Source organism: Pelmatolapia mariae, linkage group LG15 (genome assembly GCF_036321145.2).
Source record: "Pelmatolapia mariae isolate MD_Pm_ZW linkage group LG15, Pm_UMD_F_2, whole genome shotgun sequence".
Lineage (NCBI taxonomy): Eukaryota > Metazoa > Chordata > Actinopteri > Cichliformes > Cichlidae > Pelmatolapia > Pelmatolapia mariae.
The window spans coordinates 29,265,157-29,285,988 of record NC_086240.1 but is presented as its reverse complement, the minus strand read 5'-3'; the positions used below and the strand labels follow the sequence as shown (position 1 = coordinate 29,285,988).

At 41.5% G+C, this 20,832-nt stretch overlaps 1 protein-coding gene across 2 annotated transcripts in view; it reads right to left on the bottom strand.

Moving 5' to 3' along the window:
- Positions 1-20,832, bottom strand: part of cd2ap (CD2-associated protein) — an 81,811-nt gene that overhangs the window by 27,312 nt on the left and 33,667 nt on the right. The window contains exons 3-11 of one of the 2 annotated variants that reach the window (XM_063495110.1): positions 20,390-20,558; positions 18,207-18,307; positions 17,805-17,934; positions 16,000-16,178; positions 14,690-14,777; positions 8,912-9,006; positions 7,769-7,867; positions 4,435-4,488; positions 402-438 (exon numbers count right to left, since the gene is read on the bottom strand). In XM_063495110.1, the coding sequence (XP_063351180.1) occupies positions 402-438; positions 4,435-4,488; positions 7,769-7,867; positions 8,912-9,006; positions 14,690-14,777; positions 16,000-16,178; positions 17,805-17,934; positions 18,207-18,307; positions 20,390-20,558 (952 nt within the window). The remainder of the gene's footprint in view (positions 1-401; positions 439-4,434; positions 4,489-7,768; positions 7,868-8,911; positions 9,007-14,689; positions 14,778-15,999; positions 16,179-17,804; positions 17,935-18,206; positions 18,308-20,389; positions 20,559-20,832) is intronic. The other variant, XM_063495112.1, reaches the window with a different exon arrangement.

Below are 20,832 nucleotides of genomic sequence, written 5' to 3'. Positions count from 1 at the left end.
ATACAGCTGTTTCTTTTGCTTCCTTGAGGATATTTCAGCAATGAAGCAGCACAGATGCTGGGTATAAAGAAATTACCACCCAAATAATTAGAAACTCTTTCTGTCAAATCATGTTGACATAGCGCTTAAAGACTGTATCTAAAATATGGAGAAATATGATCAGGGATTGAAACCAAAAAATGAACAGATTACTCTAACAATAATATATATATTTTTTCCAAACAGTAATATTAATGCACTTGATATTTTTGAGGCGGTGTAGAATAAATGTAAACACCTACTAATTCTACTTAAGAAACGAGCTGCTCAATAGCAAGACATTTAAAGTAAGAAGCCCGTTTTCACACTTCCCACTGACTTGAGAGCAGATAATAAGACAAAGAGGTTAAACTGCTCCTTACCCGTGCTTTTAGATGGTGGAGGCGGTTTCTTTGGTTTCTGACAGGAAGACAAAAGTAGAGAGTTAATAAATGTTAGTGTGAGGATGACACAACAAAGTAATTATCTTTATTAAAAAAAAGAAAAAGAAAAGCAGGAGTTAAGGAGAAAGGTACAAATTCGGTTTGGTCTAAACAAAGATTGAATTTGTTGCACTAGATTCAGTCCTGCAGTGAAATGTTGTGATTGCCTTCTTATATTAGGAGAGCAACACACGCAGTTTAAATATTTTGTCATTTTACAGCACAGCCCTCTTCAATTACAACTCAATATATTAATTCAATGAAGATTAACCACAAGTCTGACTGTCTAACATGATTAACAACAACACAAGTCAATATATAAGAGCTAAATTTTAAAGGCCTTACAATGCTGGTTTCAACCATTATTAACAGACGTACTACACAAAGTATTGCACTAATTTAAAAAAATAATAAAAATGACGAGGTTCCATCTGCTGTGAAACGGGGTGAAATAGAGTGGGAGGAGAGGCAAAGTGTGTCACCCGAAACCAACCCAGGCACTGCAGTGTCACACTGGACGCATTTAGCACTTAGCAAGTTTACTTGCTCAGACATGTAGGTGTTGGCTGCTACTTTCAAAATGCTAAAGGTTATGGGTGTTTTAAACTACAGACACAGACTTACAAAGGTTTCTCTTTATATTAATACTGTGTCTCTCATCTAACTGTTCCCAACAATAAACTTTGGCATAATTATGACAATAATGCCTGGGAACCAAAAAGATTATGTCTGAGTACGGGCAATATTTCAATACAAGATTCACCAGCTGACTTGTGTTGTATTAGTTAGACTGCCGCTTTGTGACATTTAATAGCTTAGGCACTGGTATCCTAATACCCATTAATAAAATCTATTTCCATAAAAATATTATGGCACTGGAGGCTTAGCAGTCAGCAGTGATGGGCTTACAGCATTCATTGAGTGAGTCATTTACAGTCCAGTCATGTTATATAACCCTAACATGACAAACACAAAAGCAGTTCTCAAAATTAATGGGGTATATATCTTTTTTTCCCTCTTTCTTTCTTTCTTTTTTTTTTTTTTTTTGCAAATACACGCCAACATCTCTGGAAAACACTTTTAATTACTCATCAGCATTACAGTAAATCTTATATACAAAGGTGTATATGTATTGTATTGTTCCAGTTGACATTAAAGTGAGAGAGCGGATGGCTGAAATATGTTCGGGACTTCTCTTGTCGTTTTATTTCAACATGTGCAGTTAAAGAGGATTCTACCTTCCAAACATGGAAAATCTCCCACAAATTAAATAAAAACTGATTTCATCCGAGCAATTCACATCTAAAGTAAGAGTCAAATATGGAAGCGGAGAAGGGATTATGCGGGGATTTGAGGGCACACATGTTACATGTCAATGATAAAAGTCACACAGTGGCTCTTTTCCCAAGATTTTTATAGATTCAGTGGACGTAACAGGCTTTTATGTGTGTGTCTGATCTTATAATACAGTCATGTTAAAAAAACAGAAAGAAGACACACACACCCACACCCCCACCCTGAGCATTTCAGTCAGATTAAGGTCTGGACTTTGGGCCACTGCAACACCTGGAGTCTTTCCTTTCCGTTATAGATTTGCTGCTGTGCTTGGGATTATTGTTCCTGTGCGTAGCAAAGCTTTAACTGTCAGATGACTTCACTCACTCATTCATGAACATTTAACACACTAAGGCCTGATTTAGATTTAGGGAATCTTTTTAATTGTTGCAGGCTGCGTTGACCCGATATGTAATTACATTTCTTGGTGCGTGTCATAGGTTTGCTGCTGAAGCATAAATCAGGTGTAACAGAGGCCTGTAGAGTCTGAGCTGTAATTCTTGGTCACTCTTGTTTCACATGACTGTATATCTAAAGATATGGTTCAATCATCAGCATGATCCATGACTATAACTCACCTTTATGTGTATTTAAGAAAAACAAAACACGAGTCATAAGTGCAATAAAATAATCTATTAAGTGGGGAAAAAATCCCGACTGCAAGAACAAGCAAACAAACCTAGTCTATCTTTTTATTGATCAACGTTGTTCATGTGAACAAAAAGGTAAAGATGTCATTTTAATGCAACAATGCATAGCAGTGACTTTTTCCTGTGCATATATGCATTTTCACTTGTGCTGAGCAAACAGGCTTTGTGGTACAGATCATGCAGCGACAAGCAGCACACAGCAACAGTTTGAAATGTAAAACAGAAATAGTTTTGAATATATCAGTGCAGTTCTGCTATTTCACTTCTGCTTTCCTCTGTGCCTGCGATTCAAGATTTGAATAGTTGTGCGGGGCCTTTGAATTTAAAATGTGCTCCACAAAGCAGGAGCCAGAAGGTGGGGCCACAAAACGTAAGGGCATAATGTAAATCAACAAAACACCAATGAGCACCAAAATACAAGGATAAAACAGTAAAGAATAATAAAAGCCACAAGTTGAAACCAGTAAATAACAAGGAATTAAAATTAAATAATAAAGGTGAGCAGCAGACCTGTGAGCGAGAAAACACCAAAACTGAAAGCAAAAATTAAACCAAATGACTCAAAACAAATCAAATTTGCACTGATTGATCTCCTATAGTAATCACTGAATGTGGCCATGGATGATAAACATAGTGTAATTTAAATAGCACCAATTCACAACAACAGAAAATTTGATGTGAATTCCTCAAGAAAGTGTATCTCAGAATGTTGACCCCTGCAATATTAGACAGAAACACAGATCTAAAAATCTCTCATCAGCAAGCACTGTCAACAGTGGGGAGGAAGACCACCCTTTCAACAAGAAGAGACCAGTAGTAGCCACCTGCTGCGACTGTTTGGGATGGTGAGAGGAAAGTTAAGAGAAGAGGAGGAACATAATCCTGTTTTCCATCACAGGAACTATGATAGCTGCACCCATCCTTTACATCAGACCTTCCCAAAGTGTGGGGCCCGCCCATTGCAGGGGGGGCGCGGCATGAAAGAGGGGGGGAAACAAAACGCTTGGACACTGCTAGCACGGGGCGGCCACAGAAACGCAAAGCAGGAGATGAAGCATCGCTGAATATGTTTCCAAACGAACCTCATTCTAAGCCAAAGACTAGAAGATATGGTGAAGCATATCTTCCCTTTGGCTTCACCTGCACAAGTGCTGAGGTAGGTCTCACCTGCAGAATTGGTTTTCCCTGTGTCGGGAGCAGCGCTGGGCTCTTCAAATCACGGACAAACAGTATCCCACAGCTGTTTATGTTTTTGAACCCATTTTGCACAGAGAGACATTTTTTGAAAAATGTATTGATAGCAATGTTGAATATTATTACACAGGGAAAAAACAACTACACGTAAAATAATCACACCGTGACGCCTCTGCCTTTGTAAATGGAGGGACAGTAACTGCGTGTGTATATGTAAGCGTGTAAAAACTGCAGACAGTCAGCTTAACAGTATTGTGTCTCTATCTGCCATTCTGCAGTTTATCTCATGTAAACAATAACGTGGCGCACAGCGTGACGTGAAAAAAGGCACATACCTTTGACTTTGCGTGATGAACTCTGTATTCCTCGTCCACACGTAAACGCAAAAAAGGAGTTTAAAAAATCTCCGTTTTCGGTGATTCGAAACACCGTTTACATGTGGACGAAACAGCTGCGTTTCCAAAAATCCCCTTGTAGGTGTGGACGTAGCGTGAAAGAGTTAGTAGTTTATTTTATTACTACCTGTAATTTATTGCAGATTACTTGTATTTGCTTAATCTTTTACTAAATGTTTGAGGTGTGAAATAAACCGCAATGGAGCAAAATATGGGTGTGCGTGGTTGGAGGATGTGTGCACGCGTGTGCGTGTGCGCGTGCGAGGGGGGGCGCGAACATTTTTCTTGTAAACAAAGGGGGGCCCAGCAAAAAAAGTTTGGGAACCACTGCTTTACATACAGGCAGCTAAGGATGAAAAGAAGTGTTTGTGAATAGTTCGGGGTAGTCTGGATGCTTACCTCTTCTGCCTCTGGCTTTGGTGATGATTTGATGGACCCTCTTGATGTGGGAGCCTGAACAAGAACAGAAATCTGCTAGAAAGTCACTCCAACAGCTTTCTCTGATGACATCAATCAGTCAGACTTTCACACTATTTTACACAACCTGAAGGACTGTTTAAAAACTGCTCCACTGATCTCAAAAGGCTCCTTTGTACTGTAAAAACCCCTTTACTTTGTATCAATAGGTAACTTCACATCTGAGCAGACAAGTATCACATGTGGAGTTCCCCAAGGTTCCATCTTGGGACCCCTTCTGTTTAACATTTACATGCTCCCACTGGCACAGATTATAAAGAACAACAAAATAAACTATCATAGCTACGCAGATGACACACAAATATATATCACAATGTCACCAGGAGACCGAGGCCCTGCACAAGCTCTTGGTAAATGCATTGAGGAAATTAATGACTGGTTGTGCCACAATTTTCTCCAGCTAAACAAAAACAAAACTGAAGTAATAGTCTTTGGCGCCAAAGAAAAACGATTACAGGTCACCAGAGAACTTCAATCTATACACCTAAAAACCACAAACCAGGCGCGAAATTTGGGTGTAGTGATGGATGCAGACCTAAACTTAGAAAAACACATTAAGACAATAACAAAATCAGCTTACTATCACCTCAAGAATATTTCAAGGATAAAAGATCTGATGTCTCAACAGGACCTGGAAAAACTAGTCCATGCATTCATCTTTAGTAGGCTTGATTACTGTAACAGCATCCGTACAGGTCTACCTAAAAAATCAGTCAGACAACTACAGCTCATTCAGAACTCTGCTGCTAGAGTCCTCACTAAGACCAAAAAAGTGGACCACATCAGTCCAGCTCTGAGGTCTTTACACTGGCTGCCTGTCCATCAGAGGATAGACTTTAAAGTTCTGATGCTGGTCTATAAAGCTCTGAATGGTTTAGGACCAAAATACATCAGTGACCTCCTGACCCAGTATGAACCTTCCAGATCCCTCAGGTCATCTGGATCCGGTTTTTTATCAGTTCCCAGAGTCAGAACCAGACACGGAGAAGCTGCATTCAGCTTTTATACTCCATATATCTGGAACAAACTCCCAGAAAGCCTCAGATCAGCTGAAACACTCAGTTTATTTAAATCCAGGTTGAAGACTCACCTATTCTCAGCTGCTTTTGAATAAAGCACCAAATCCACACTTTTAAGCTTAAATTTCAAAACTTACATTTTAACTACTGACTTTATCTACTGTTCTGATTTTATCTACTGTTTTGATTTTTGATCTTAAATACTGTTTTGTTTGTTTGTTTGTTTGTCTTAATCAATTTTAAATCATGCTTTTTATTTGTTTTTGCTTTTAATGTCTCTGTAAAGCACTTTGAATCACCTTGTTGTTGAATTGTGCTATATAAATAAACTTGCTTTGCCTTGCCTTTAAAAACTCCTTTGTCCCACACGCCATCAGACTGTTTAACTCCTCTCTGGAGGGGAGAGGGAGGGGAAACACGAGGACAAAGGAGGGGGGGACAACTAAGCTGTAGTGCCTCTTCACTTCACTGTGCAATACTTTTTGTGCAATACTTTTTGTTAATAGTCAACGGTGCAATAGACTTCAATACTTGAAATGTGCAATTCACTTGTATTCTTATTCCTATTTATTCTATTTATCCCCTTCGTATATTTTATTTATATATGTCTCTGTATTTATATATGTGTATATATATAATATTCTGCTCACACTCTGTAACTTCTGTCGGTGCTGTGCTTTTGGAAACCGAATTTCCCAGAGGAACCCACCCGAGTGATTAATAAAGTTTTATCTTATCTTATCTTATCTGTAAAAAGCATTTGGACGATCACCAACAGTTACTTGCTGCATTTGGGACGTGGGAAATTTAATCCGTCTTCGAGCTCCATAAAACTAATTGGTAGATGTAAGATACAGTAGGCCATATGTCAAAGCTGGGATTGAGTGAGCAGTGTGAAGCAGGGAGTCCTTATCTAAACCTCTGTGTTTAATTTCATGGGCATTGGAAAGACCAAAAGATTTTCACACTGAAAACCAATAAAATGTAAGAAAGCTGCAGAGTTTACTACACAGCTCGGGATCAAACTGTGTAGAAAGAGCAAATCCTGAACTGCACATTCAGGAGATTTTTGACATGAAGGGACAGACGTGGGAAACACAATGTGGAACGCCAGAGTGGTGATGTTACGCATAGGTAGAGTGGTGATTGGCTGAAAGGTAGGTTTGTACAGGAATCGAAGCATAAATAGTGCAAAGTTTTGTTTTACCCCAGGCTACATCAAGCTGAACTGAGCAGATGAGGACAAGAATTAAAACACAGCAACAGGAACTAGAAGCCAGGAAATTTTCAACAAAAAAACAGAATGTGTGTGGATTAAACAATTCACTTTGGAAAGTCTCCTGGAGTCCACTGAAAGCATCCAAAGGATGAAACCAAACTGCAATGTTTTCCTTAAGAGGAGTTTAGATGGCTTAATCTATACATCTAACCAGCATAGTGACTTTGCAAAGGAACTGAACAAGACTTCAGGACACAATATTTAAAAACAGTTTTAGAGTTGCACATGGAGATGACCTCAAATGATACGGAGAACACCACAGCGCTACATCCCTGTGGGGCTCATTCTCATGCGCAGCATTAATGTGAGTCACCAGAATGTGGTTTTCCTAAGAGTGTCCTGATAAGCTGATGAAGAGATGAGGGTTTGAATGACATCATATTTACTCCTCCTGATTGTTTTCTGTTCACACGGACCAAACCAGAACTAAAACATAGTACTGCATAATTTCTTTTTCATTGGTCCAAATCAAATTGAGTTCAGGTTAAAAAACTGAATTAATTTATTGACGTTTGGTTTTAATTTATACGCACAGTATATCCGCTGTGACTGGTTAATGGATGAGGGGAATGGAAAGATGATTTTATAGTAGTATATAAACACATGGGGAAGTTCAGCAAAAGGACTGAGTGCATCATGGGAAGTCCCCCAGCAGTCTAAGCCAATAGCAGCATTACTAAGGGATAGCTAAGTGTTAACTGCTCCAGCATGAAGAGAATGAAGTAAGGATCACTCTGGATGTTTCTAAATTTTGCATCACTGCAAATATAAAGAACATATCCTTGTATCTTGTTTACTCTCATATTTTGCACCATGAACACCATCCACCACACCCTCCTGAGTCTCACGAGTCCCTCGGTTAACTTAAAGAACCTATAACAGATGATCTAGTAACGAATGACTGGGAACGTTGACTGTAGGCCATAATGAGTTCATTCTGTTCTTTTTCCAATCCCACCTCTTTCTCTGCTTCAGAAATCATGACGACGAAGTTGTCAGGGAAGACGCCTTCTTTGCCTCCGACTTCGCCTCGCCACCAGCCCGGCTCTCCTGTGTCCTGTGACAGAGGCAACAGAAAACAATGAGTGGAGGCTGGCATGACATCACACGTATGTCCAATAAGGCTGTTGTTTTTTCTTTATTTAAAACTAATGTAATTTCTTTTTTGAAAAAAAAAAAATGTTTTTTATTACTTTGAAAACTACATAGCCTGAACCCTGACCCTACGCTATCAGGAGTCTTGGCAATCAAGGAGTCAAAGAAAATATGTAAAACAGGACAGGGAAAAACAAAAAGACCAGCTTTAAAAAAAAACCAAAAACCTTAACTCCCTCTACAAATATGTCAACACTTGTTTTCATTTGAATGCACTTTTCTCGTTTCACCACTAGATGGCGGCAGCTTCCCAAGAATTACAAGAAACCATGTGTTCCACTTTTCTCTCTTGCAATGCAGCTATAGGGCTGCTATGAACTCCCCACACATAAATAATTACATCCAGTTCTGAGAGCTAGGCTATAAGAGTGTAACTGGTTTGGTACAAGTCCATGCTACAGTATTGTTTGTGCGGTTGGCTGCAAAATGAAAGCAGTACAATGTTCATGTTGTAGATGCGTAAATGGTAAAAATGGGTGATTTCAGGCAGCATGATGATTTTATAATGTTGCTGTGAAACGATAACTTGTATGAGGTGTTGAAAATAAAAGCAAAGAACAGTTGGTTTTTTGCCAGGCAACATAACAGTATCATCATACAACAAGCAGAAATGAAATGTTATTATTGCTAAATTACAGTGATATAATGCTTTTATACAGTGTTATATGTGCCTAAGTGCTAAGCACAAGCTATTTTAGCCTGTTGCTACATTGCTGCTAGGCAACATTATGACATTATGATATCAGATGATACACATTTAGCTGCTCAACTCCTGATCATGTGAGAGGAGTTGGTGCACACAGACATGTAACAGGATTGCACATTTCCTTTTTACTAAAGTTCCCTTGTTCTTCACCTGTTCTTCTGCTTCACATGTTGGGTTGTGACACAGATGAAAAGGTATTTCATTGCACAAGTTTACAGCATGAGTCACCTGGAAGCTTACCTTGCTCAGCACGTGGACAATATCGCCTTCGTTCAGGGTGAGCTCGTCCTCATTCGTGGCTTTGTAAGCATATGCCACCTTACAGTACTCTTTAGCTGTGGAAACCAAAACATTGGCTTCTATTATAGATTGAAGACACAAAGAAAAATCACCAATACACTACTTTATTCACCTTGTCACCACATTTGTCTCTTTACTAAAAGATGAAAAATATTAAACAGTATCTATATTTCAAGAGCAACCTCGGGAATGTTTTCATGTTTCTCAGCCAGATACTGTGATGTGAGAAGCACGGGAAGCCTGCCCAGTGTTCTACATCAATTTCTCACTCAATTTCTAACTCCAAGTGAGTTACATATAAAACAAAAAAATATAAACCTATAAACAAAAGCAACATGCATCAGCTAGTAGCAAACAATTGCTATCATTTTTTATTCATATTTTATTCAAATTGAGGTGCTAAGCAAACATCATGTTGAATACGTAAAGGTAAAAAAGGAGCACATAAAAACTTTCAATAATCTCATTTACACTTATCCAAACCAACAAATATGCTAACCCTTTACCCAAAAGGCAATCGACTTTTAATCATTAATCAATCGATCATCAATCGATCTATGACAATATCTGGGGCAGGTCTGCAGGGGCAGCAGGATGAGCAGTGACCTCCCTTTCTCCACCTGCTTCCTCCAACTTTCAGACATTAACAGGCCAGCTGAGAGTTACAACCTCTGTAGTTTGTCCTAGGACCTCCTCCCTGCAGGATAACACCTCGGCCTGGAGGTGCCCATCCCATCCCATCCCATCCTATCCCAGCTGACTCTTTTTTGGCGTGGAGGAGTAGCAGCTCCACTCCAAGCCCCTCCTGAAAACCAAGATCGCCGCCCATCAGGAAAGCAGAGCCTAGCCACAATTCAGAAAAAGCTAATTTCTGCTTCTTTTATCCATGACCTCAAGCCAGCACCTGTCTAACTGCTGTATATGAATGACCTGGCCAAGACAAACAGCTGAATTTGAGATTCATCACCTTTTTCCTCTCAGGTTTTGTGCAAGTCTCTTTTTACCTTTACTTCTTCAACAATGGGATTCTAATCATTCCTGCATTTATTGGACACACCCGTTAAACATTCCCAGTGCCGACGGTAAAAGAATGCTCGGCTTTAATGAGCTGTCAAACATTTTCAGTAGCACAAATAAATTCCCAGCAGCTACAGATCAGGCAAGCAGAAACCTCGAACAGGAAGTTTAGCCCATTCTTGTGAGAACTGTTTCAGCTCAGTCACATTCTCGGGATATCAAGTGTAAACCGCTACTGATCCAGAGGATCCAGAGGATCTCTACAGGGTTTGGGCTCCAACTGACTCGCCTCGACCGGTGAAGGTTGTCAGTGATGTCATTCAGTGCTCTTACTTAGATATTTAGGGTCACTGTCCTGCTCACCTTTTAAGCCTATTATGGATCATTCAAAATAGGAAAAAAAACAAAAAACAGCAGAGAGCACAGAACCTCAATGAAACTCAGTAACTTGTACTTGAATGACAGGGGGAATACCTGGTAGGATTGCTAAGTGACTAGAACGCTGAACGACCAAGCAGCTACTAGCAATAACTGTTACTTACAAAGCAGTGTATGACAAGGCCGAGTACTACCAAGTGTAAATGTGTGAACGTTGGACAGAAAGCACTGACATGTAGAAAAAGTGCTTATGAATGTTATAGAAAGTGCTTTGAGTGCTATAAAACACCATGACTATTTACCATTTAAAACGTTTATTAGACACACAAATATTTTAGAAAAATGCCAAAAACATGTTTAAAACTATAAACACTATTTTGACATTTTTGGGCAATTAACATGGTCCTTATTCACACAGTGTGACCATAGAAATATTTTCATACAACCTCCTCTGGCCTTGATAACATCTGGTATTCTGGCACTGTTTTTATGCACTTTGACAGTTTCTTTTATTAGTTCCCATAGGCTAGCTGTCTGATTATCTTTGAATCCACTAAATTCCAAATCTGTTTAATAGGACTCAAGTCCGGACTTTGACCTGGCTGGCCCATCAGTTCCAGCACTCCAGATTCCTTCTTCTGGGTCTCTGCACAGCTTTGAAGCATGCTTGGGTCATTGTCTTATTGTTATATGAACCGACAACTGATCTGATCCTTCTGTGTCTAGTACTTAAAGCTTAAGTACATTTAATCAAACAGAATATTCAAACAAAAAGGCTATACTTTCTGTCCAAGAATGCAAAATATGCAAATAACTAATTTGCATATTTTGCTAAAAAAATAATCATGTGCTTCATTATTTACTCTGTAAATTCATGGATAATAATAATAATACTTATTATTATATTTTAGCATAAAAGATATTCAGATGAAAGCACCTGTACATACTGGTGGATTGACCATGACAGAAGCATAAAAGGGATTTCTTACCAATACTGTTAATGTGGGACAGCTGTGGCCTAAATCCTACACTGGGGGGCAGACTAATACATCTATCAGGTACTGCGCGTGGCCAGGTTTACTCTGGGCTTAATGATGTACACTTAGATTCATTTCAGGAGTCCCTAGGGACGTTTTCCCTGGAGGGCCCAACCCGGGGGATGTAGCCATGACCTGGTTAGGGGCTCTGATGGCTCCTAGATGGTGTTTTCCTTGTGGCTGCGTACAGTGGAGATGGGGGAGGGTCTGTACTGGCGGACGTTGGTTACTGGCCTGGTGGCCTGGTTGCCCCCGGGTGGTCCGGGACGGGCATGGAGGCTTGGGGGTCTGGGGGTGCTCCGCCCCCGGTCTGGGGTGCTGGCAGGGCCTTGGGGGCTTGGGTCCTGGCTGTTGTGTCGCCGGGGCTGTGGGCGGGTGGGTGCAGGGGGGCTCAGCCCCAGTGCAGGGGACCTCTGGTGCATCAGCCCAACTAGGGGGCTCTCTAACTGGTGGGGAGGCTGTTATATCTTTGCAGGTGGTCTCCTCTCTACAGGAGCTCACTTTGCAGGTGGGGGAGAGATATAGGAGAGGTAGAGAATGAACTCAACCTGGGTGTCTATTGTCTTGTGTAGTTTGGGAGATGATTGGATGATGGGGTGGGTGCAGTTTTCTCTGCAGTGGAGTCGGGTGGGCTGCCCCGGACTCTGTAGGGCTGGGCGGTGCTGCTGCTGTGGGCCCCGGTCCGGATGGGCCTGGGCCCCCTTGCCCTGGTGGGTTCCAGAGTTGGGGGTGCCTACTGGGGTCAGCGGGGGAGCTGGCCCCAGGGAGGGGCCGCTTGCCCCTCCCTTTCTTCCCTCCCCATCATCAGCTACCTCCCTCTTCCCGCTCTACCACACCCACCCACACACGCAGGCCTTGGGGTGCAGATATGTCACCAGGGTGCAGGGGAGGCACTCCCCCTCTGTCCCCTTCTGGCCGCCTGCGCCTCAATTTTATTCTGCAACCTAGACATCCACATTACTCACACTCTCACATAACACATACATATAGGGCCTTGGGGGTGGGCACGTTTTACAGCATCCAGAGGATGGTTCGTGTATTCCAACCCACCTCTGGCGATGGTGCCCTACCCTCAATTTCAATGCATATAGACACTGAGGGTTTTCGGGAGGAGCCGTGCTGCTCTCTGGCAGGAAGCACCATGCCCTCCTGTGTTTTAAATGCACTTTAGAACAGCACACAGCAACACTACATATGAGCGGGCGGAGGGAGGTTTGGGGTCTTCACTCACCCCGGTTCTGTTAGCCGTCAGGGCTGGGGGGCTGGGAGGAGGTGCTGGCCGTCAGATTGGGGTCTGTGATGCGGGGCCTCCCTGCTACTGCAGATAAGGAGGCAGTCCGCTTGCCTCCACCCCAGAGAGAAGGGTTACACCTCCTGGGTCTAGGTGCGGCTTGCCCCTCCGGGGGTGGGGGTACCTGGACCTGGGATATACAGTATGTTTGGGGAGTGTGATTGTCTGTGCAGTGTCTATTTGTGTCTGTCTACACGTTGGGTAAGTGCCGAGTATTTGGTTGTGTATATGGGGGTGGGAATGCACATTTGAGTCTACGTGCGCATGTTCGTCTGTGTCTATATGTCAGGTTGGGCCTTAGACTCGACCTCTCTGGGAACATCTCAGGCCCTCCAAAGTACGGAGGCCTATCTCCCCTCACCACACTCCCTGCCGGTGGCTGATGCCCTCAGACGTTGGTGTGCTGGTGGTTCTTGTCGACTGGGGCTTGGCACTCATGTATGTACCGGCTCACTCCTGGTGGCCGATTGGCGGGGCCTGGCGCCTGTGGCCCGGCTGGGCCCCTTCTAGGGGGTGGGGTGTCCTCAGGCCTCTGGCCTCTGGGCCTGAAGCTCGGTCCTCTCTGGCGCAGCTGGCTGCCGGCAGAGCCCGCGGGCACGCCACTGCAACCCCCTCTGGCCTCTGCTCTGTGGCTGCTGGGTGACCTCTCGTTTGGGGCTCTACTCAGCTCTTCCCAGGAGGGTGGCACGGTTCCCCCCCTTTGGTGGTCCTCCTTGGGTCCTCGTACTCTGGGGCCTCTGGATGTCTGGGGCCTGGATCTCCTCCATACCTGCTTCATGCCCTGGGGGACGGGGCTATGGCTCCCCACACTCCCTAGCAGATCGTTACATGGAGAAACCTTTGGAATACAAGCATGCTTATCCACACAGGTGTACACACGGGTGTTCACAGACACACCTTTCTTGGCTGCTACCTCAAAGCACATTGTGCGCTGTCTATCTTGCGTGCTGCACAATAACATTTAATATTTAGTATCTACTGTTATCTACTGCTAGCTAGTTTATTGTGATGGTGCTGTATTTATTATGTTGCTGTTTTTTGTTTGTTTGTTTTCTCTTCTGTTTTTTTTTTCTCTATACAGGCGATCCAGGTGTTTTGTTTGTTTTCTCTTTCTTTCTTCTCCCCTTTCTCACCATCTCTTCTCCCCTCTATTTTTCTTTCTCTCCCTCTCTTTCTTTCATTCTTTCTCCCTGTCCTATCCCCCAGTCATGTCTGTCCCGACTGTAACAACCGAAAATAAAATAAATACATAATTATAATAAAGGTCAATCAAATGGACCAATATGGCAAGGCCATGATGATCCACTTGGTAAAGTAAATCCGCTTGGCATCTCTCTTGGCCTTAAGACAACAATTCTGATGGCTAAAGATCCAAACGGGACAGGGGGGGAAAAAAAGAAAAAAGAAAAAAAAAGATTCATTTCAGTAGTCCTTTTCGTAGAAAGTTGAGAACCCACTGCCACCGACAAACAAACTCACCTCTACCAGATTTGTTGCAGGTTTGCTGCTTGTTAACTTTCTGAAATAATCTACAGAGGGTTACTGCATGTGAGAAATAGTTCCAACTACATCTTGTCAACAAATGCAAAGCTGCATCAGATCCACCAATATAACAGTAGCTCACAGATATGCTGAATGCTTTAACAATATCACCAGTAATGCACTAATGCTTCATTTAGGTTCATTAATATAAACACGCACAGGTGACTCTTTTTTGCATGGTGGCAGCTAACTGGTCAGTGTTGCTTCATCTCCTTCATAATCAATACTCCTTAGCAGAAAAGGGATGCATGTAGATCACACTTCAGATTTTACAGTACATTTTAAGACTTGCAATTCCACTCTGTAGACAGTTTTGAACCAAGGTTTTCAGTATTTAAAATCAATAAATCTCACAACAAGATAAACAAAAAGACAAACATCACTCTCATACAGATCTATAGACTGGTGACAGAAATTACATAATGCACCTGAAGTATGTTTGTAGTGTGTTACCTTTGGCTTTGCTGTCTCCATCCGCTTTCTGTGAATCTGTCGTGTTGGGAGGGGCGGGCTTTGCAGCAAGGGGTATTGATGGGATTGGCTAAAATGAAGCAAACCATACAGATGGGAATGATTTATCAGACATGAGTGGACAGTGTTTGGAGGCGTGTTGTCTGTTGAACAGTGTGTCTGAACTGAAATGAGTGGAATAATCCAAACATCTCTTTTTTTCTTTTTTTTTTTTTTTTTTGGTTAAATGACATCGGATGGACTGTGTTGCTAATTATGACGTTAGTAGTTACGGATCATAGGACGCAGCAGGAAAGAAGAATGACAAGTGCTTCAGTCACAGGCAAGAAAAACAGAGCATGAAGATAAAGAATCCTGAGAAATGTTTGAAAGCCAGCAACAATGAGGTGCTAAAAGGAATAGGTATGAATCCCAGCTATTCAGTTTTTAAGGTTTTGGGGGTCCCTAAAAGGTGCAATAAGTCAAAGTCAGACAGTAGTGTATGAGGGATGATGAAGGTCACATGAAGATACCTGAAGCTGTGAAGAAGACTGTGGGAGAACATGTGAAATGTGGTGGTATGTAAGGAGTGGAGGAGAGTGGGGGAAGCTGAGCTAGTGATAAAGACAGAGTGTGAAAGCTGTTGTGAAGAAGAGAGAGAGAGAGAGGCAAAGTTTCAGAAAAACAATAAACGCTATACTAATTATTCACCGAGCTTATGCATCGAGTTGTTTATCAGGAGCCGGCTGAGATTTACTCTTTCCACATTTGAGAAAATTATACTTAACACAAGCTGTGGCTTAAAATAGTGTCAGGTGAAGGTGAAAGTTCTGGCTTGGATTTACTGTGATGATAGCAACAAGTGTGTTCATTAAAATAAACATTAATGTAGGTATGGTCCTTCAGTGTCCACAGTAACATATTAGCCTCATGAGTGTCAGACTGAACAGAAGAGCTGACAAGCTAACACAGAAATAATCATTACAGATATGACTTGAATCACACATGGGGTGTCAACCAACAGTAACATACAACACACTAAGATCATGTAATAATACTGTCCTAATATAATTCTATCATGGCCTGATGTTGTCAAGATATGACACGATATTTTCGCAATGTGATACTTTTAGGATAGAATATTGTGACAATATGATACTATCACAATAGGACATGATACTATTACAGTACAATACTGTCACAATATCAAGATAGGAAAGGAGGAAAAAAAAGCAGAAATGTGTGGCAGTTCGATTTATGGTGAGCAGCTTTTGCCTGATGTCTGCCATTACTGTGGTGTAAATCGCACTTACATTATCGTTCTTCTCCTCTTTGTCAGGGGTTTGCACTGAGTGCCGTTTTTTGTACGAAGCATCTTTGAAAATATCTCCGAAGCCGACTCCTTTGATCTTCTTGGGCTGGGCAATGCCTCCGTTCCCCGGAGTGGGCAATGGTGAGGTGGGTGTGCCAATGCTTTCCGCTCCATTTCCATCTGATTGAGACAGAGTTTGAGTTAACAGGGGTTCATTTTACTATTACTGTAGTACTTTATAAGACACCAGAAGAGTCTGTTTTCAGCCGCCAGTCAGTGCTGTAACTGTGATTTACTTCTTAAACAGGGTATTCCATCTCAAATCATAGTGGGGCTTCTGCTTGACCATCACAATAATAATACTTTTAAAGTGAAATTCTTAGTTACAAAGTCAAGGAAATGCTGTTTTCATTCAACTTTCATAGTGAATTAAGCACCTATAACAAGCGGTACCATAAAAACAAAAATACCAGTCAATGGTCTAATCCAAAGCCAGGGAAGATTAAAATCAGTCTCAGCTGAGCATCTGATTCATTTAGGAAGTGTTCAGATTAAAACTGGTCCTGACCTCTTCTCTGTTCTCTGGTCACAAATCTAACAACTGCATGCAGTGTAGATCAGTCATAGCTAGCTGGATAGTCATTGCTAATGTTATCACTAGCAAAGTCATATCCCGGTGGAAATGCTAGTTTACCAGCTTGCCAAATTACTGCAGCAGCTAACATGATCCATGTTACTAAATTCTGTACAATATGAAATGGTGTTGATAGTTGAGCTAAGCAGCTCTGTCAGTAAAGCAAAGATTTACATTTCACAGTGACAATCAACATAAAAGGTAGTCACCCAGCTAGCTGTGGTTTAGCTACACAACATATCTGGCATTTATTGTTTCATAACAAATGCGTTGACTCTGCTGTCATTGTCCTACAGTACACACACACACACACACACACACACACACACACACACACACACACACACAAACTGACTGATAGAACTTTCCTCTAATACGCTCTCATATGAAATACTTGTTTACTACTGACTGCTAACAATCTGTGGATCCTAAATTGACTTTTTTTTAAAAGAGCTGCTGTATCTCTCAGTTATAGAAGAAGCAGGCAGAAGGCTTAAAAACATGCAGCTGTAGACTAAACAACTTAGCCTACTGGCTTGTTGAGGCTTGTTTCAGCTGGACTGCATTCTAAACTGAACGGCTTCATTAACTGCACTTAATTCTACTAACAATGAAGTAATGACCTTTAAACACAGAAACAACACAGCTCAACTAACACGCTCTAGATTTAGAAAATAACCATCAGTGTTCACTGTGTCTGATGAATGTTTGCTGATGGCCAGCTGTTTGGTTGGTTTCTTTACGTCCCCTTCATTCACTGCTGGGATCATTACAGTTCGGTGTGTTTTGCTGTGTAGCAGTGTGCAAAACAGTGAAAACCGAGTGATCTCCTGTTGCTTCCAACTTTCTCTGATCATTTTATTGTTATTTAAAATCATATCACACTCCTACCACCACAGCACTGAGGTATTTGTATCATAAACACTATTGTATAAGTGGTATTTATGGTTTATTAAATGATTAGCACACTGACTAAAGACAAATTACACAAAGCTAGTAAATTCAAGACAAAACACTCTCAAACTAACTCAACATAGCTTTGCTCAACTCTGCAAAAACCCACCTTTCCAGCTTTCTTTCATGTCCTATTGCCCAACTTGCCTAAGCAAACATAAAATACCAGCACGCCAAATGTTTTTAAATTCAGCTGCACCCTTTTTTAAAATTTTTACCAGTGTCATCAGCTCTGCTGGTGTCATTGGACTCTCCGACGTCTCCCATGGGCTCCAGCTCTTTGACAAAGTTGGAGGGAAAAAGGCCTGATTTACCGTTCAAGGTGCCGCTCCACCAGCCCTCTTCTACCTGTGCACATGTCAAATAAAGCAATCAGTCCTGATTGTGTAGAGAGATTGAGAGGTTCAGTCAGAACATTCTGATGCCATGAGGGCAACAAGAAAGGTCCAAAGCAAAAGGAAAAGTGAAAAACTTTTCCCACAGCACAGCCACTGACATCTCTCACTTGCCAAAACCTGTCTGCACTGCAAAACCATAACATGCATGTAACACTACACCTAAACACAAGGAAGCAGTTAGACTAAAAAGTGTCTTCAATGGGGCCTGATTTTTCACAGTACCTCTTCAGTGATCTCTACGATGTCTCCAACTTTCAGCTCCAGCTCGTCTTCGTTCTGCGGTTGATACTCAAATAGCACCTTGCACTGTCTCTTCTTAGGCTCTGAGAAGAAGAAGAAAAAAGCAGACCTGCGTTTGCTGTTTGTAAACCTGTGTGTCTGCAAAGTAAAAGTAAGCGATGCGGGAACGCAACAAAGGCGTGGACCCAGCCAGTGGGATGGCCTTTAATGAAAAGCTCGCCCATAAGGAACTCTTCTACAAGGTGATCAAACAACATGAAGTAGCCCCGCCCTATTGATCAAGCAGAGCTGTGCAGAATATTCAAAGAATATGGATATTCACATAGGTCATTTAGTGAAATGTTTTTAATCAATCTTAGAATTCTTATTTTTTTCCTAGAAAATATCACTTCTAATAGAAAAGCGCTGCTAGTAGTATTAGCCTTTATTTAATAAATGAATGGTTTAACCAACTTACTGACAGTATGCAACATTTCAGAGTCATAATAACCGTTTATGATTACACATTTAACTGTCTGTCTTTTAAGATGTCAAGTAATCATTGATTCAAATAGTCCAATACATTGGCCAATATTTTATATGAGACTTTCCTCATAACAGTTGTATTTGTTTGTTCTGCTTTTATTTACTTGTTTACGCTCTTGCCCAACTGTCTTCTGTGTTTGTGACATCATTTATATGTTATAAATGCAGCTCAGCAAACAGCCAATATTGGCTAATAACAACCACCCATGGATAAAGAAATCAGTCAAGCTCCAAAAGAAGCGTTTATATATGAATTTGTGTTCTTGGCATCACAAAAAGTATCAAAACTATAAAGCCCAAAGACTGTATATCAAAGACAATGTAGCAACTGTGACCTTACACACTGGGTTTCAATTTTTATTTTTTAAAGCTGGAGCCTTCTCCATCTTCTCCAGGCGTGACAAGGGGAGGATCACACTGAGAACTGAGAACCCAATGGACATGGCACACTCAGCTAGTCAACTCAATCAGAAGGTAGGTCTATCCTATGCTTTTTATGATAAAAAGGATCATGATTACAAAATGAACGTCACACTTAATACAATAAGGCCATAACCGGTAAGTGGTCACTCAAGCCCCCTTTTCTAAAGAGACATGTCACAGATAAGCCTGTGACGTTTCACCGGCACAGACCCACTCAGATTGATTTCAGCATGTTGGTAATCTGTGTATATGATGAGCAGTTATTTGTAAACCCTATGTTTGTAAATCTATGTGAGAGGAGACAGGCTGCCTCCCACCAGTCGATGGCAGCAGCCGTTTTTGTGATCAAAATCCTTTTATTTTGAAAAGCCGACTGGATTTTCAACCACATTACTTTCTGACCTCGTGCTCTCCCTGCCTGCTCTGTGTAGCTCGATGTGGTTGGACACTGAATAATATCATAACTTATAATTCAGTTAGGCCATGCATGCCATCTCCCTCTGGGTCATATGTCGTTACACTGAGTTCACTGTGGTTGCAGAGCAGGACAAGGACTACAAGCAGCACAATATAAACTCCAACAACATAAACAACCCTCTGTCACAAAAAGAATCCAAAGAATACCGATTTATTTTCTATTACAGTTTTTCAATTTATAATAAATCAAAATCGTAATAAGAAAAAAAAAATCAAAGAAGTGGAAATAGATTAGCCCCATGCTTTGTTTCTATTTCATTTTAATTCACCACTCAGTAAATGAAACCTTGAAACAAATAATCAGTCTGATGGGTCAGCTGGCACAAACCTTTCAGCTTTACTTAAACCACTTCAAGGTTTTCAATATCAGTGTCTCAGGGCCTTTTTGAAAGAATGACCTAAACAGGTGGATGCATCGACGCAGTCTCTTCTTAATGCTCTGAAGCTGCCTTTACCTGCCTGTAACATGGACACTTTGAGCTCTCCACTCAGAAGAATAGATAGATACATGCAGAAGACAAAGATCTGCATTCAGTTAAAGACCTCTGAGTGAAACGAGACACGGTGAAGATGTGGAACGTACAGCTGAAATAATAAAAGGAAGCGTCAACTTCTCTTAACCTGCCAGATGCTACATGAACAAGTTTTACCAGAAGTCCACGTTTCACTCATCCTGGACACCAAGCACTTTAAAGTCTCATTCCCTCCAAACATGCAAACACCAAACTCGGGCTCCTTACTCTTTGAAGCTGCGGGCACTGGTGGCTGGAAGGCACCGGTCGGGATGCCAAGAGTGCTTATTCTCTGGACCAGGCCGGCCACGTTCCCCACCTTCTCTCTCTTCTGAGGCTGCTCTTCCTTTGGTTCATCTGCTGTTTGACTGCCCTCTTTAGGGTCCTTTTTCAGTTCCTATGAATACATATACAAACACATACATACATATATACATAAATGAGTAACAATCACACACCAGGCAGCTGGTAGTAAGTGGGAAGCATTTCTTCACACCAAGTTTAAGCAATAATCTAGTACTTCACTACATAGAGATCAACAAACTGAAGCCATTTTGTAGGTGTCTGCTTATGAATTTTACAACAATCCACTGTTTATTAAACGGAACTTCTTGAGCTTTTCTTCATTTCCTGTTACATAAATGTTGTAGATGGCCAAAGTTTCAAATAAT